At 45.3% G+C, this 13,250-nt stretch overlaps 1 protein-coding gene across 7 annotated transcripts in view; it reads right to left on the reverse strand.

Moving 5' to 3' along the window:
* Positions 1–13,250, reverse strand: part of MEGF11 (multiple EGF like domains 11) — a 349,752-nt gene that overhangs the window by 76,433 nt on the left and 260,069 nt on the right. For all 7 annotated transcript variants that reach the window (XM_079954213.1, XM_079954211.1, XM_079954210.1 and 4 more), the window contains one exon: positions 2,023–2,143. In XM_079954213.1, the coding sequence (XP_079810339.1) occupies positions 2,023–2,143 (121 nt within the window). The remainder of the gene's footprint in view (positions 1–2,022; positions 2,144–13,250) is intronic.

Consider the following 13,250-nt stretch of genomic DNA (forward strand, 5'->3'; position numbering starts at 1 on the left):
TCAGTGAAAGCCTGCATTCGCCCCATAGGATGCACACACATTTCCCCTTCATTTTTGGAGGGGGGAAAGTGCATCCTATGGGGCGAAAAATACGGTATGTTTGGGGTTTCGTGTCAGCATCGCTTGTGCAGGTTCTCTGCTGTTTGCTTGTGCTCCTTTGGTGGTGAGGGAGGTTGCAGGTGGCCTAGGGTGTGGTTGTTCGTTTGTGATTGGCTGTGGTGAGCTTTGTTTTCATTTGTGAGTGGGGTAGGTGGGTGTTTTGGATCAGGTTAGCCATATTGATTCGTATGCTGTTGGTGGATTCTTGTCGTCTTGTTGGGCTGTGTATGTGATAAAGGGGAGCCATACTGGGGAGAAGGCGTCTTCTTCTATTTGTCCCCGAGTCAGTTTCAGTTTATTGGTTGATTTTTCTAGTAGGGCCGTTTCCCATACTATTTGGTACCTGACAGGTCTCTCCAGGTTATGATGTTTCTGGTTGCTGAAAGTAGGTGGGTTATGAGTTCTTTGTGATGTAAATCGCCGTTATTGTCTTGGAAGATGTTTAATAGGGCCAATTCTGGGGTGATTTCGAATACTTGCTTAGCTATTTTACATATTTCTCGTATGGCTGTTGTCCAGAATAGTTGGATTTTGGGGCATCCCCACCACGTGGAGGTATGTGGAGGCGGTGCACCCTCTCCAGCATTTAGGTGAAGTTCCTGGGTGCATTAGCACTAGTTTTCTTGGTGTTAGGTACCACCTGTGGGTGAGTTTCAGAGTGAGTTCTTTCCTTTTCGTGGATATGGATTTAAAGGGGGGGGGGTTAGACCATATTTTGGTCCACTGGGTGGAGTTAATCTCATAATTTATGTCATCCTCCCATTGTATTTTAATTGCTTCTAGGGGGATCATGGGATTTTGGAGTAGTATTTTGTATATTGCAGATACCATCCCCTTGCCGTGTCCCTTTGTTGTTAGGAGGAGGTTTTCGAAGGTTGCCAGGGGCCTAGTTGCTGCTGATTTTACTACTTGATTGTTTAAGAGGGCATGTAATTGGTGGTGTGTTAACCAGGGCATTTGGGTGTCTTCTAGTTTGTCCTGTATTTCTTGTGTTGACAAAGGTTATTTTATTTTTATAGAAGTCTATTAGGCGATATAAGCCTTTGGTTCGCCAGGTTTTAATCTGGAGGTTTTGTGCTGCGTGATGGAATAATGGGTGGTACGCCAGGGGAATTAGTGGGGATGGGGTTGGGGATAGTTTGCCCATTTCTGCTTTCCATGCTTTGAGCATGGTCTGTGTGTACCTGTTAAGTGTTGTGGGTATTTTCCTTAGTTTGTTTGGGAGGAGTGGGTATGCTGTGGGACAATGCCAATCTTGATGGACCAATGATCTGACTTAGTGTAAGGCAGCTTCTGATGTTCCTGTGTGCTGCTGAGTGTTCACTCAAAGAACTGCAGCCATCCCTGATACTTGTACCTACATGATATGCAGAGTAATACACAATTTACTGTGTGATCAGAGGTCACAATGTTAAATAATAAATACTGCTACTACTAATAATATACAAAATGAAATATTGTTAACATTTTTAGGTCTACAATGCACAAGCACACACACACACAAGTAAAAGCACAATGTGACTCAGGCATTTGCTCTATGACAGCCCATCAACATGCGAAAGCCATCGCTTATTGTCAACTGACAGATATGCATGTGTCAACCATATCATAGTAGCAAGATAAAAAAATCCCTTCCAGTAGCACCTTAGAGACCAACTAAGTTTGTTATTGGTATGAGCTTTCGTGTGCATGCACACTTCTTCAGATACACATAGTAGCAGGAGTACACCAATGTTACCTGATTCCTGGAAAAACACAAACATCGACCCCGAAGGGCAGCATAACACTCCATGTTATGATTTACTACCAACTTGAGAGATCCTGACCTGCTTCACAGCCTGGAGCCATTTGGTGAACATTTTAGCACAGGAGAGTATGATTTATGCTACCTCATGGTAGCCCTTGAAGCAGGACAACCTTTACCTTCTCTGCAAAAGCACGAACCGTCCACTGGGGAGCACCCGCCATCGTTTCTGCAGTTGCAAACCAATGAGCAGTTGCCTCCGTATGTTCCGGCTGCACAAACGACAGAGCAGTCTTCTCCCTGCAAACCAAAATGAAACCAAGCTGAGGAAGAAGGAGAAGTATGGGCTCCAGGTAATCGTGGCCAGCTCAGAAGCTAATAAGAGGATCATAGAACTTGCCCATCTCTACTGAGAAGGCCCAAACTCCTTGCACTTCCCTCAAGGATGATACAACTGAATCCCTGAGGGCATCTGGAAGAATGCTCAGAAAGAGGAATTTGCTAAGGCAGCCTTCTTCAGCTTGGTAACTTCCAGGTGTTTTGGCCACCACTTGCATTAGCCCTAGGCTAATGGCATTAGCCCCAGGTAGCATGGCCATATACGAAAATGCTGGGGCTGATGAGAGCCGTAGTTCAAAGCAACTAGAGGGCATAAGCTTGGTTCAGGCTGTCCCTAAGGTATAACAGAACAACATGCTTGCAGCACCTCAAAACATGTAAAAAAATACACAGAACAATCTGCATGTTGCTTCCAGCATCCTGTGTAGGAAACGAATCACACCAGAAGTTAAACAGTGCACAGTTAATCCATGGGACTCACTCCCACATGAAAGTGGGATAGCCATCAACTTGGATGATTTTAAAAGAGGATTGGACCAATTCATGGAGAAGAAGGTTGCCAATGGCTACTAGTCATGATGGCCGCTGCTCTGCCTCCACAGTCAGTTTTTCTGAATACTGGTTTCTGGAGAATGCAGGAGTGTGGCGCGTGTTATTGTGCTTGAATTATGTTTGTGAGCTTCCCACAGGCATCTGGTTGGCCAATGTGAGAATAGGATGCTGGACTAAATAGCTTGTTGCTTTGACCCAGCAGGCTCTTATGATGTTCTTAAGTGACCCAGAAATACTGCAGAAGTAGGAAACTGCTATGAATCTTGTTGAAACCCCTTTCAGTTTTGCATCACATTTAAAGTTATCCTTGAAAGGTTGAATCATCATAGCGGCAAAGCTGAGATTCTCAACATTCTAAGGAAGCATCTCCGGGTCTGAAAAGCAGCCTGGGCTATCCAGCCATTGCCATCTCCAGTTTAGACAAAGTCCTTCTACACAATGTCCATTGTTTCCCAGGAACTGACAGCATCACAATGGTTTCTTTTGGATTGGCGCAAAAGGAGAACAGGGACAAATTATTGGCAGCTGTACAGCGGGAGGTAGGAAAGGTAAAATGGCAAATCTCTCTGAACAGCTGTTTGCTCATTAAGAAAAACATCACGGACAAAGCGCTAATCACAAAAGACGACAAGGGCTTAATGTCGTGCGAAGCTTGGTTTCCTCGCAGAGGCAAAATAAGCAAACAAACAAACAAACAAGGCCCCAAAGAAGTGATATTTTCAAATCCCAGAGAAACTGCTGAGCATACATAATGATGTATTATTTATATTGCAAAATCAATGTATGAGATGCTCTGCAAATTAGCACAAATAAAAGGGAGGGGAAATGTCTGTGCCCCAAGCAAGTTGCAAAACTGAAGTTCATCTGTGCAATGGAAAGGCTGGAATATATATGCTTTACAGAATCTCAAAACATTAAGTCAGACAGTTACATTATTTCATTCATCTACTGAACCTGGACTGAAGCACTGAGCTAACAATGGTGGGGACACGACTGTTTTCTTTCTTCAAAACAAAAGTGACCAGTTTAAGCACACTTTTAACAAATGTGTGTTTATCACAAAGCCATGTAGTGTTGGCCTTAGAGGGGAAGTTCCCTCATCCCTCATTTCTTGCTCAGTTAATGCCAAGCTCTTCTGTCTCTAAACTAAAGGAGTGGCCTTGAGGTTTATTAACACGCGAAAGTTGATGGAACCTTCCCCCCCCCCCGAAGTTTCTCCACACCTCTTGACCTTAACAGCTCCTACCACACATTCCTTTGGGCACCATCCTTCTCAACGAAAAAGGTCCACCTGTGTACAAGTTTTCCCTGGCCACTGTGAGAAAAAGATGCTGAACTAGATGGGCCCCTGGCCTGATCCAGTAGCACCTTCTTATGTTCGCTGATTTCCATTCTGGAGTGTGCTCTTGATCTGATCAGGGTCCCTCCCTGGTTTCCTGCCACCCCCCACAACTGCTATTTGTTCCAACTGTTTATCATTAAGAAGAAGCAGTTCAAGATATGGTGATATTCCATGGCCACTATGGCCTTTTATCAGGCAGACTGCCAAGCATTTCCTCTGAAAGGGCCGGCCCTACCATTAGGCAACGTGAGGTGAGGGATTGTGTGAGGCAAGCAGCAGCAGCATGTGCTGCTTCCTCTAAGCTAGTCTGCAGCCCTCAGGTATGGTGGAAGGCCAGGATGAAGACATGTGTCTTCTACATCTGCTGAAAACTGCACAATGAAGGTACCAGGTACATCTCCTTAGAGGTGGCCACAGAGAATGCCCTCTCCCAGGGCACTATCCCACAGAGCTTTTGCAGGTGGTGGGACTGCTAAGAGGGCTGCAATCCTATGCACAGTTGCCAGACTGCAAGGCCTACTGAACACAGTGGGGCTTACTTCTAAGTAGACAGACATAGGATTGCCCTGTTAGCTTCTATACCAGAAAACATATGACTCAAACCAGCTGCAGCCACTCCAAGCAGGGATTAATTCTAAATGCAAAAATCATTAACATTTTCACCTCAATTTGGGGAGCCTGGCTCATGGAATGAGATGCACGTGGGCACTTCTATCCAATTGACGCACCCGCAACCTCCCCACCTCTGACGATGATTGCAACAGGCTCTCTTCCTTGCCAGTCATTAATGAGTATATATTCTATTAGGCTGGGGATCAAGTGTTAGCGCATCTTTTCTCTTGCAATATGGTGTTTCAGATTCCTATCCCATTTACCGAAATTAATCAACATCTGGGCTCCATATGGTGACCGTTCTCTCCCTCCCTTCTCTCCCACCCTTTTCCTTCTGGGCAGTTTGGCAACTTAATCAGTACAGAACATTCCAGCGGAAAGGGTACCACTGGAGGCAGCACGAAACGAGAAAGAATAGTGAATTAAATTCAAAATGTATAACCTACCCACCCCATGGGAAGTGGGGGAAAGGTGTTATGGCTATATTAAGGAATCTCGCCATAAATAGACTGATATTTAATGCCTCTTTTTCCCACAGCTGAGGATTCCATATGGACCACGTGAAGATTCATCTGCAGTTAATTGTTTGCTGTGGGATTTCAGCTTAAAGGGCTGATTTGAAAGGGCTGTTCTCTGTTCCTGAGCTCAATGGAAATCCTTGCTTCCTTCTCCCCACGTTAACACCCCCCCCCCATGCAAGCTGCTCTTCGCCACAATGTGGGGGGGGGGGGAGAGAGATGAGGACAGGTATCTGTTTTGTATCTGACTCTCCTCCCCTGGCTGTTATGGAGATTTCCATAATGTAATTTCCATGAGAAAGATATCATAAAACAAAAAGGTTACTCTCCCACCAAAAGCTGGATTCTGGATCTAATTCTCGCTCCCACTCCGCTGGCTGATTTTAGCCAAAGAACGAAACTTTGATCAATCCCAGAATGAACCACTGCCCTCTCTCTCTCTCTCATTGATTTTTTTTTTTTTTGCTGTAGTTTTATCCATGTATTTTCTCATTGAAATAATCGAAATTGTCATATTAGCAGGGTGGGGGCAGACACAATATGGATACCTGACTCTTTCCACCCTTCATGGTGAATGGCAGCTTGCATGGACTGCATCAGGCTTCAGGTGGGACAGCTGCACATTTGAGGGGTCCCCTGCAGAGGTGTAGTGGTCAAGGGTCACGGGGAGTAGGGGGAGGATGAAGACCTGTTTGTGCTTCTACTGCAGAGTCCCAGTCTCCAAGATCCTAAAAATGCCCAATCATCATGAAAGGTGAACTTTTTAGTTGCGGAGAAACAGTCTTCTTACCCCTTGTGCTGACTGGTGCCAAGAAGAGTAAACAAAGATGAGTTAGCTACGGAGGATGGGCTCCTAGGGTCTCAAAAGGGTTGCAAAAAAGAGAGAGAAAATGGGGTTGCCTCCCCCACCTTGGGCTCAGGCCCCACCCACTGCCCATGATAACTCCCAAGGGAATGTGGCCCTCAACAGGAAAAAAATGGTCACCCACTACTGATTTAGGGAGAAGGTTGTATTTATTTCTTCTTTTCCTGTTTCTCTTTCAAAAATGTAAAATGCACTTTTTTTCGTGCCCTCCCCCAGCATCATGAGTAAGGCAAGGGTATGAAGCAGAGTGCATTAAAAGAGACACAGAGGGAATTTGGTGAAATAAAACCCATTGCTCCCCATCAAGGGAGGGTGTTGTAGGAAATGTACAATTTGCAGGGGCCACAGATGTTTATAAAATCCAGAGAGTAGGTGAAAGGTACCAATAGACACCTTTATCTCTGCAGGTCTGAGTGACAAAAATACAGGGGTTGCTTGATCCCAGAATCTGCTATGCCAGATAAGCCGATTTATTTCATAAACCGTGGATGTATTTAAATGCTGCGGGATGTCCTCCTCAAATATTCCAGTGCACTGATGCAGATCCTAGATATGGATGTGTGTATTTGCTAACTTAAGGGCAACATTTACAATTAACCCACCTCAGCTCCTGACAAGCAATCCCCCGCAAGGGGAACATATGGCTTCCCATACCAAAGTGGGGAGAACAGACTGAGTTCCCTAATTGGGTTCCTGTGGAAATTAAGAGGGGTGTTTCTCAGGTACACACACAGCAGATCTAAAACTTTGAATCAGCCTTCCCTCCAGATGTTTTTGGACTGCACCGCCCATCAGCCCCAGGCAGGACAGTCATGTCTTTAGCCTTCCAAAAAGAACAATGATCTCTGGAAGGATGAGTTTCCTCTTGGAGCGCTGCTAATAGTTCTCTGCAGGTGCTGTTATTGGTGCTAATGATAAAATACTGGGCAGGGAGGATGGGTCATGATGTGAGATAAACAGCCCCAGGGATCCTGTTGCATGGTTGAGAACTTGCAGGTCTGCTGAGGGAGGAACTACGTGAGATCTCAGCAAACCTGAACACGCTGAGATAATGCAAATGTGGGAACATTTGGCGGGGTGGGGGGTGGGAAGAGAGAATGGGCCCATTTGTAGGAGAAGGTAGCCAGGCAAGAGAAGCAATAATTTATCCTTTGTATACTTGCTGATTTCTCCTTGCAAATGCCCACCTCCCCAGCCTTTTCCCTCAAAGCTTAGTGGGCAGAAAACAAGTTAAGCACAGTCAGAGGGGCATTTGCAGGGGAGACTCCATGGGTGGGAGCTGGAAGGTGAAGGGGTAAGCACCCCATCCTGGCTGGCAATACAGTGGTACCTCGGGTTACAGACGATGCTTCAGGTTACAGACTCCGCTAACCCAGAAATAGTACCTCGGGTTAAGAACTTTGCTTCAGGATGAGAACAGAAATTGTGCGGCAGCAGCAGAAGGCCACATTAGCTAAAGTGGTACCTCAGGTTAAGAACAGTTTCAGGTTAAGAACGGACCTCCAGAACGAATTAAGTTCTTAACCTGAGGTACCACTGTACTCCCCTGCAAATGTCCCCTTCCTGGCAAACATTTGCACAGTGCAAAGAACTGTGCTGTTGCCTAACTGTCTCACACTGTGTGTCCAGAAGCTGACATGGGGCAGCAAACTAGCTGCTGTTGCCTGCCACTTGGAATCTCACATCTGAAGCAGCTGCCTCACCCTGCCTGTTGATAGGGTTGGGCACTCAAGAAGCCACTCAAGAAAATGTTTGGTAGTCTGGCAGATAAAAACCACAGAGCCCATGGAGATCAACAGACACTTGAGCAAAGCAAAACAGTTTTCCCCCCAGGAGGGTTATTTTTTTTTCTCAGGGCAATAGCAGGGAATGGCCATAGTTCAGCGGTTAGAGCATCTGCCCTGCATGCAGAAGGTTCCAGGTTCAATCCCAGGCATCTCCAGCTAGGGTTGGGAGACACTCCTTGTCTGTAACCCAGGAGAGCTGCTGTCACTCAGTGTGGAACTAGATGGATTCAATGATCTGGCTCAGTGTAAGGCAGCTTCCTATTTCCAGTGGAATGGGTTTAGCTGGAAATATCTCCTCTGATTAAAACTCTCTTTTAGTGTGCCCTGGCAGGAGGACCTGGGTGGACCCAACCATTTCAGCCATGAAAACATTCATAAAGGAAAGGGTGAGGAGGAGCGAGAGTGCAGTCAAGCGTTTGACTGAACCGCATTGTTATTCAGACTCCTTGCCATGTAAGATCAGTTTGTTATTTAAGGTCAAAGCGGTAAAACAAACTCATTGAGTTGTTCAAACAGAAAACCGGCGACTTTGTTTATGCCATGAATATTTAGTAGGAAAAGGAAGGACTGCAACTATCCAGGTACCAAGTAACAGGGCAAAAGGGGCCCTGTTTTGCATGCAGGTGTAGGTGCTTTGTGGCTGCCCTAAATTACTGAATTGCTGAATGCCCTGTTGTAAATTATTCCCAGGGCGTAGTGAACTTCAAGGGCTGGATAAGAATCACTATCCACTTTCCACTGCTATGAACATAAGAAGAGTTCTGCTTGATCAAGTCGAAGGTCCATCTAGCCTATCGTCCTGCTCTCACAGTGGCCAACCTGATGCTCCAAGTGGAAGCCCAGCAATGGAGGTAAAACCTAACCATTGTGGCTGGTAGCCATCATCTTGTAAAGTAATCCAACTTGATGGTCAACACTCTCCCTGGTAAGGATGAGTTCTAACTATGTGCTGTATGTAGAAAGTACTTTCTATTGCCTGTCTCGAATCTTCCAACATTCAGCCTCATTGGATGCCCCCCAATTCTAGCATTATGAGAGAGGAAAGAAAACATTTCTGCAACTTACTATTAATACAAGTTTCTGGAGTCCTTCCAGAGGCCATGGAGATAACCTAAGAGAAGGAGCTCCATAGATGCCCAAGCACAGCTCAGCAAAGTTTAAAGATCTGCTCCTGGAAGCATTCAAAATTAACAAGGACAAACAAACGAAACCCCATTCCAATTGGATTATACTCTAAGAGCATTTGTTGTTGCTGCTTTTAATGATCTAACAGATTATTATCAGCACTTAGGCGAAGGTTCAAGCTAAGTGATGGGACACCTGCTTTGCATCCAGAAGGTCCCAGTTTCAATCCCTGAAAGTATCTCCAGCTAGGACTGGGAAGTAGAGGTGGAAGTTGGGAGAGCTGAATTTAAGACTGGAAGATTGAGGAAGCGAGGATGGCAGATTTGTCTGTACCTACAGCAGGGACGCGGGTGGCGCTGTGGGTTAAACCACAGAGCCTAGGACTTGCCAATCAGAAGGTCGGCGGTTCGAATCCCCGCGACGGGGTGAGCTCCCGTGGTTTGGTCCCTGTTCCTGCCAACCTAGCAGTTCGAAAGCACATCAAAGTGCAAGTAGATAAATAGGTACTGCTCTGGCAGGATGGTAAACGGCGTTTCCATGCGCTGCTCTGGTTCGCCAGAAGCGGCTTAGTCATGCTGGCCACATGACCTGGAAGCTGTATGCCGGCTCCCTTGGCCAATAAAGCGAGATGAGTGCTGCAACCCCAGAGTCGGCCACGACTGGACCTAATGGTCAGGGGTCCCTTTGCCTTTACAGCAGGACAGCATCCATGCAAACCCTGTTCACATGTTATTCTTTACTCTCTCTCTCTCTCTCTCTCCCCCCCCCCCTTTAGTGGTCAGAAGGCTGCTTGGAGGCTATTTGTGAGGCATGGAATTAAGTTCTAAGATTTGCATACATTCCTTTCAAAGGGCCCCTGAGGAATGCAGATAAATAGAAAGTGAAATAAAAGGCTTTAATTCTATTGTAGAGGTTTTCAATCATTTCTCAGGTCGTTATCTCCCTCCATTCCCAATTTGGAATCTGAACCACAAACTAAACCAGCTCCCTGCTCTTGATATGCAAAGAGCCACATGGGTCTCTAAGCGGGTGCCTTTGACAAAGCAATATAAAAATTCCTAAGTTTTAAAAGTGGATGAAAAGGAAGGAAGGAGATTGGCGAAGGCTAGATTGCCCTGTGAAATGGAGATGAAATAAACTCAGTCTGAAGTCTAAAGTTAAGGTACCGGGCCCCTGCGGTACCGAAAGGCAGCGGCAACGGAAATGCAATGCGACATGCCCACATTGCCAATTAAGGGAGCCAAATGGAAGAGACATGTCAACAAGTTGCAAAGAGGCCCTGGCACAAAGCCGAAACCCAGGGACGTCACTGCAAAATCCCACCAGACTGCCACAAATATGAACACAGGGGAGATGCAGAGAAAGGACAAGGAGGAGGAGAAGCAAAGGGCTGAAGGCGTCCTCTCCCTCCGGTGACTTTTAAATATTCTGTGTAACTGAATGAGATCTGGGAGGTCAAGGAGCAGCAGGAGGATACAGACAGGGTCTGGGTCTAAAAATACAGATAGTATGACATGAGTAGGGATGGGGGAGAAATTCAGTTCTGTTCACATTCAAAGGTGACCTTATCTATCTCTCACTTTCTGAAACAATGTGAGAACCCAAATACTGCTGCCACCCTCTGAAATGCACCCTTCCTCAAGGAAGAACTCTAACCAATGTTTACAAAAAATGCATTATTTTAGGGAAAATGTGTACAGTACATTAATCAAGACAGCATGTGTTTATTAGGAGAAATAGTCACTGAAATGCTGACAAGTTTTCATGGGGGTTAACAAATAAATTCACAAATTGCTGCAGAAATGTGGAGAGCTGGATTTAAGAATTGAAGAATGAGGAACTTGGAGGACCCAAACCGACAGTTTCATTCTTTCCCTAGGTACCAGGGGAAGTATGCAGACATTGTTAAAAGGGAGATAGTTAGTTTTTGGGTTGTTTTTTAAAAAGCTCCTAACAAAACTGTGACAAAGTACTTTTAGGTTGCTTAGAAGCAATCCTCTGGGCATGTGTCAAATGTTTTCTCAAGCATAGCCATCAGCAGTGAGATTCAGATGCTTTCCCCTCTGCACCAGATTTATTCAGGCTAAGGAAGGAACCTCAAATTAAAGAACACAAGAGGAGCCAATGACCCATCTAATCCATCATCATCATCTTGTTCTCACAGTGGCCACCCAGATACCTGTCGGAAAGCTGTGGGAGCAAGTTCCATAGTATGCGCAGGGTGAAGCATTATGATAGTGATGACTACTATGGCTTCAATTTATTATCCAGCCTTCATCCTAAAGTCCCAGGGCAGTTCCTGAATCATTGCGAAATGAAACTGGAGCAACAAACCCTGAACAACTCGGAATGTTACATACAGAAAGGAACAGGACACAAGCAATACATGAAAAGATCTATTTCCATCCTAAACTCAAGATCAGATGAACTGAGAGTATCTTGATTACCAGACATAAGAAAAGGTTGTGGTTCGAAGACCCGATCCCCGCGTAGTGAAATGAAAACACAAGGACACGTGATATAAGGTTAATGGGCAAGAAAAGGCCACAACTTTATTGATTACAGCAAGTGAAAAGGTATTGGCTTAGGCACTGGATTACGTCAGCTGACTCCACCCCCTCAGAGAGGGGTGAGTCTAAAACAGGGGGGTTTAGACGGGACAACGAAAAGTGAGGCTGGAAGGCTGGTGCCGCAGCAATTTAGGCTGCTAAACACACCCCCTCGCAGGCACCTGGTTGGGTGCCTGCCCGTGGGCGTAGGCGCCAGCCAGGTGAGTGGGAGGCAGGGGGCTAACGCCCCCTGCTTGAGGCGGAGTCCGGCTCCCGACCACAACCACTCCCCTCTCTTGCAGGAGGAGAGTCTTTATCTTCCTAGGAATATACTCGCCCTCTCCCTTCATATAGAATTCTAACACCCATTGGTCTACCAGATAAATGATTTAAATATGGGAGGATCACACCCTTCCTAATTGCAGATTATTTCCAGTGAATATTTTCTCCCTCTCCAGACCACCAGTCCTGACACCCCATCACTTCTATTTTCTAAACAGGGCCAAGTGCACACTTGACCTTGTCATCTAATGGGCACTAGGCAAACAGTGTTTCATCCTCCCACACCCTTGAAGCATTTTAGCTCTCATCCTGCTCTTTTAAACTTTTGTGCTGTTTTCTTGTGTGTGTGTTTTAATGCATATTGTGTATTTATTGTAAACGTCCCTGGGATCTTTCTCAATGATCTATCCAGTTTGAATTCTCCCTGATGGGTGTGAAAACAGATTCTACAAAAGTAGCTCTCTGTTATTGGTATCTTTTAACTCTTTTTTTAAAAAAAAACAAACCCCAAAAACCCTGTATGGATGTTTGGCTTTCTGGGGAGGAAAAGGCACCTTTCTTTAGGAGAAAACGGGTTCCTTTTATCTTCTGTGTTGCCAGCAGTAAGAGATCCACAGCTGGTTAAATAGCACAGGATAGAAGATGTTCATAGTATAATGGGGGGGGGGGGAATCACACTGTATGGTCTCTTGCGCCCATAGATAATGTGCAAAATGAAAATCACACACGCACACACACACACAAAGTCCTCTTGCGCCCATAGATAACTTGCAAAATGAAAAGCTGGCTTTTTTTTTTTTTGCCAGCGATGCTCCACTTAATTGGACAACTGCTGTGCCATAATACCTACCCCAATCTCACATAGCGCAAAATTTATGCTGGTGATCGCTAACAAAAACAGCCCAATAAAATAGCTGGATTTATTTTACAAATGAAAAGGGCTGTTAACAAAGCGGAGCATCTGATATGCTCACTAAATCAAGGATAAAAGGACAGGAGCTCCATTGAACGTCACCCCCTCCTGAGTTTTCTTCTTCCAGAAACTTCAGACAAGAATAGTTCCCCCCCCCCCCCCCGCACTAAAAGTACATCTGGAATCATATCAAAGGGAAACCGATCATTTAAATGAGTTAAATTGCCATCACAGCCCCTCAATGGATCCGACAGTCTCAGCTCCAGGTTCATTTCTGACATTAAAAGGAGAAGCCTTTTTTGCAAATTTTATAAACTCCCTTTCCCCGCATTCTCTAATCAATAGCTTAAGGCCAAGGGAAGTTTTGTTCATTATGTGAAGAACACGGATACATTGTGCAATTGTAACATGGATGATAAAAATATGTTGAATATGGTCCCCTGCAAGGTTGAGATGTGAGAGGCAGTGTGGTGTAGTGATCAAAGCAGGTGTGGGTTATAGTTTTGGAAGGTTATAGTTTTGG

The sequence above is a fragment of the Podarcis cretensis genome (assembly GCF_951804945.1).
Source record: "Podarcis cretensis genome assembly, chromosome: 14".
Classification (NCBI taxonomy): domain Eukaryota; kingdom Metazoa; phylum Chordata; class Lepidosauria; order Squamata; family Lacertidae; genus Podarcis; species Podarcis cretensis.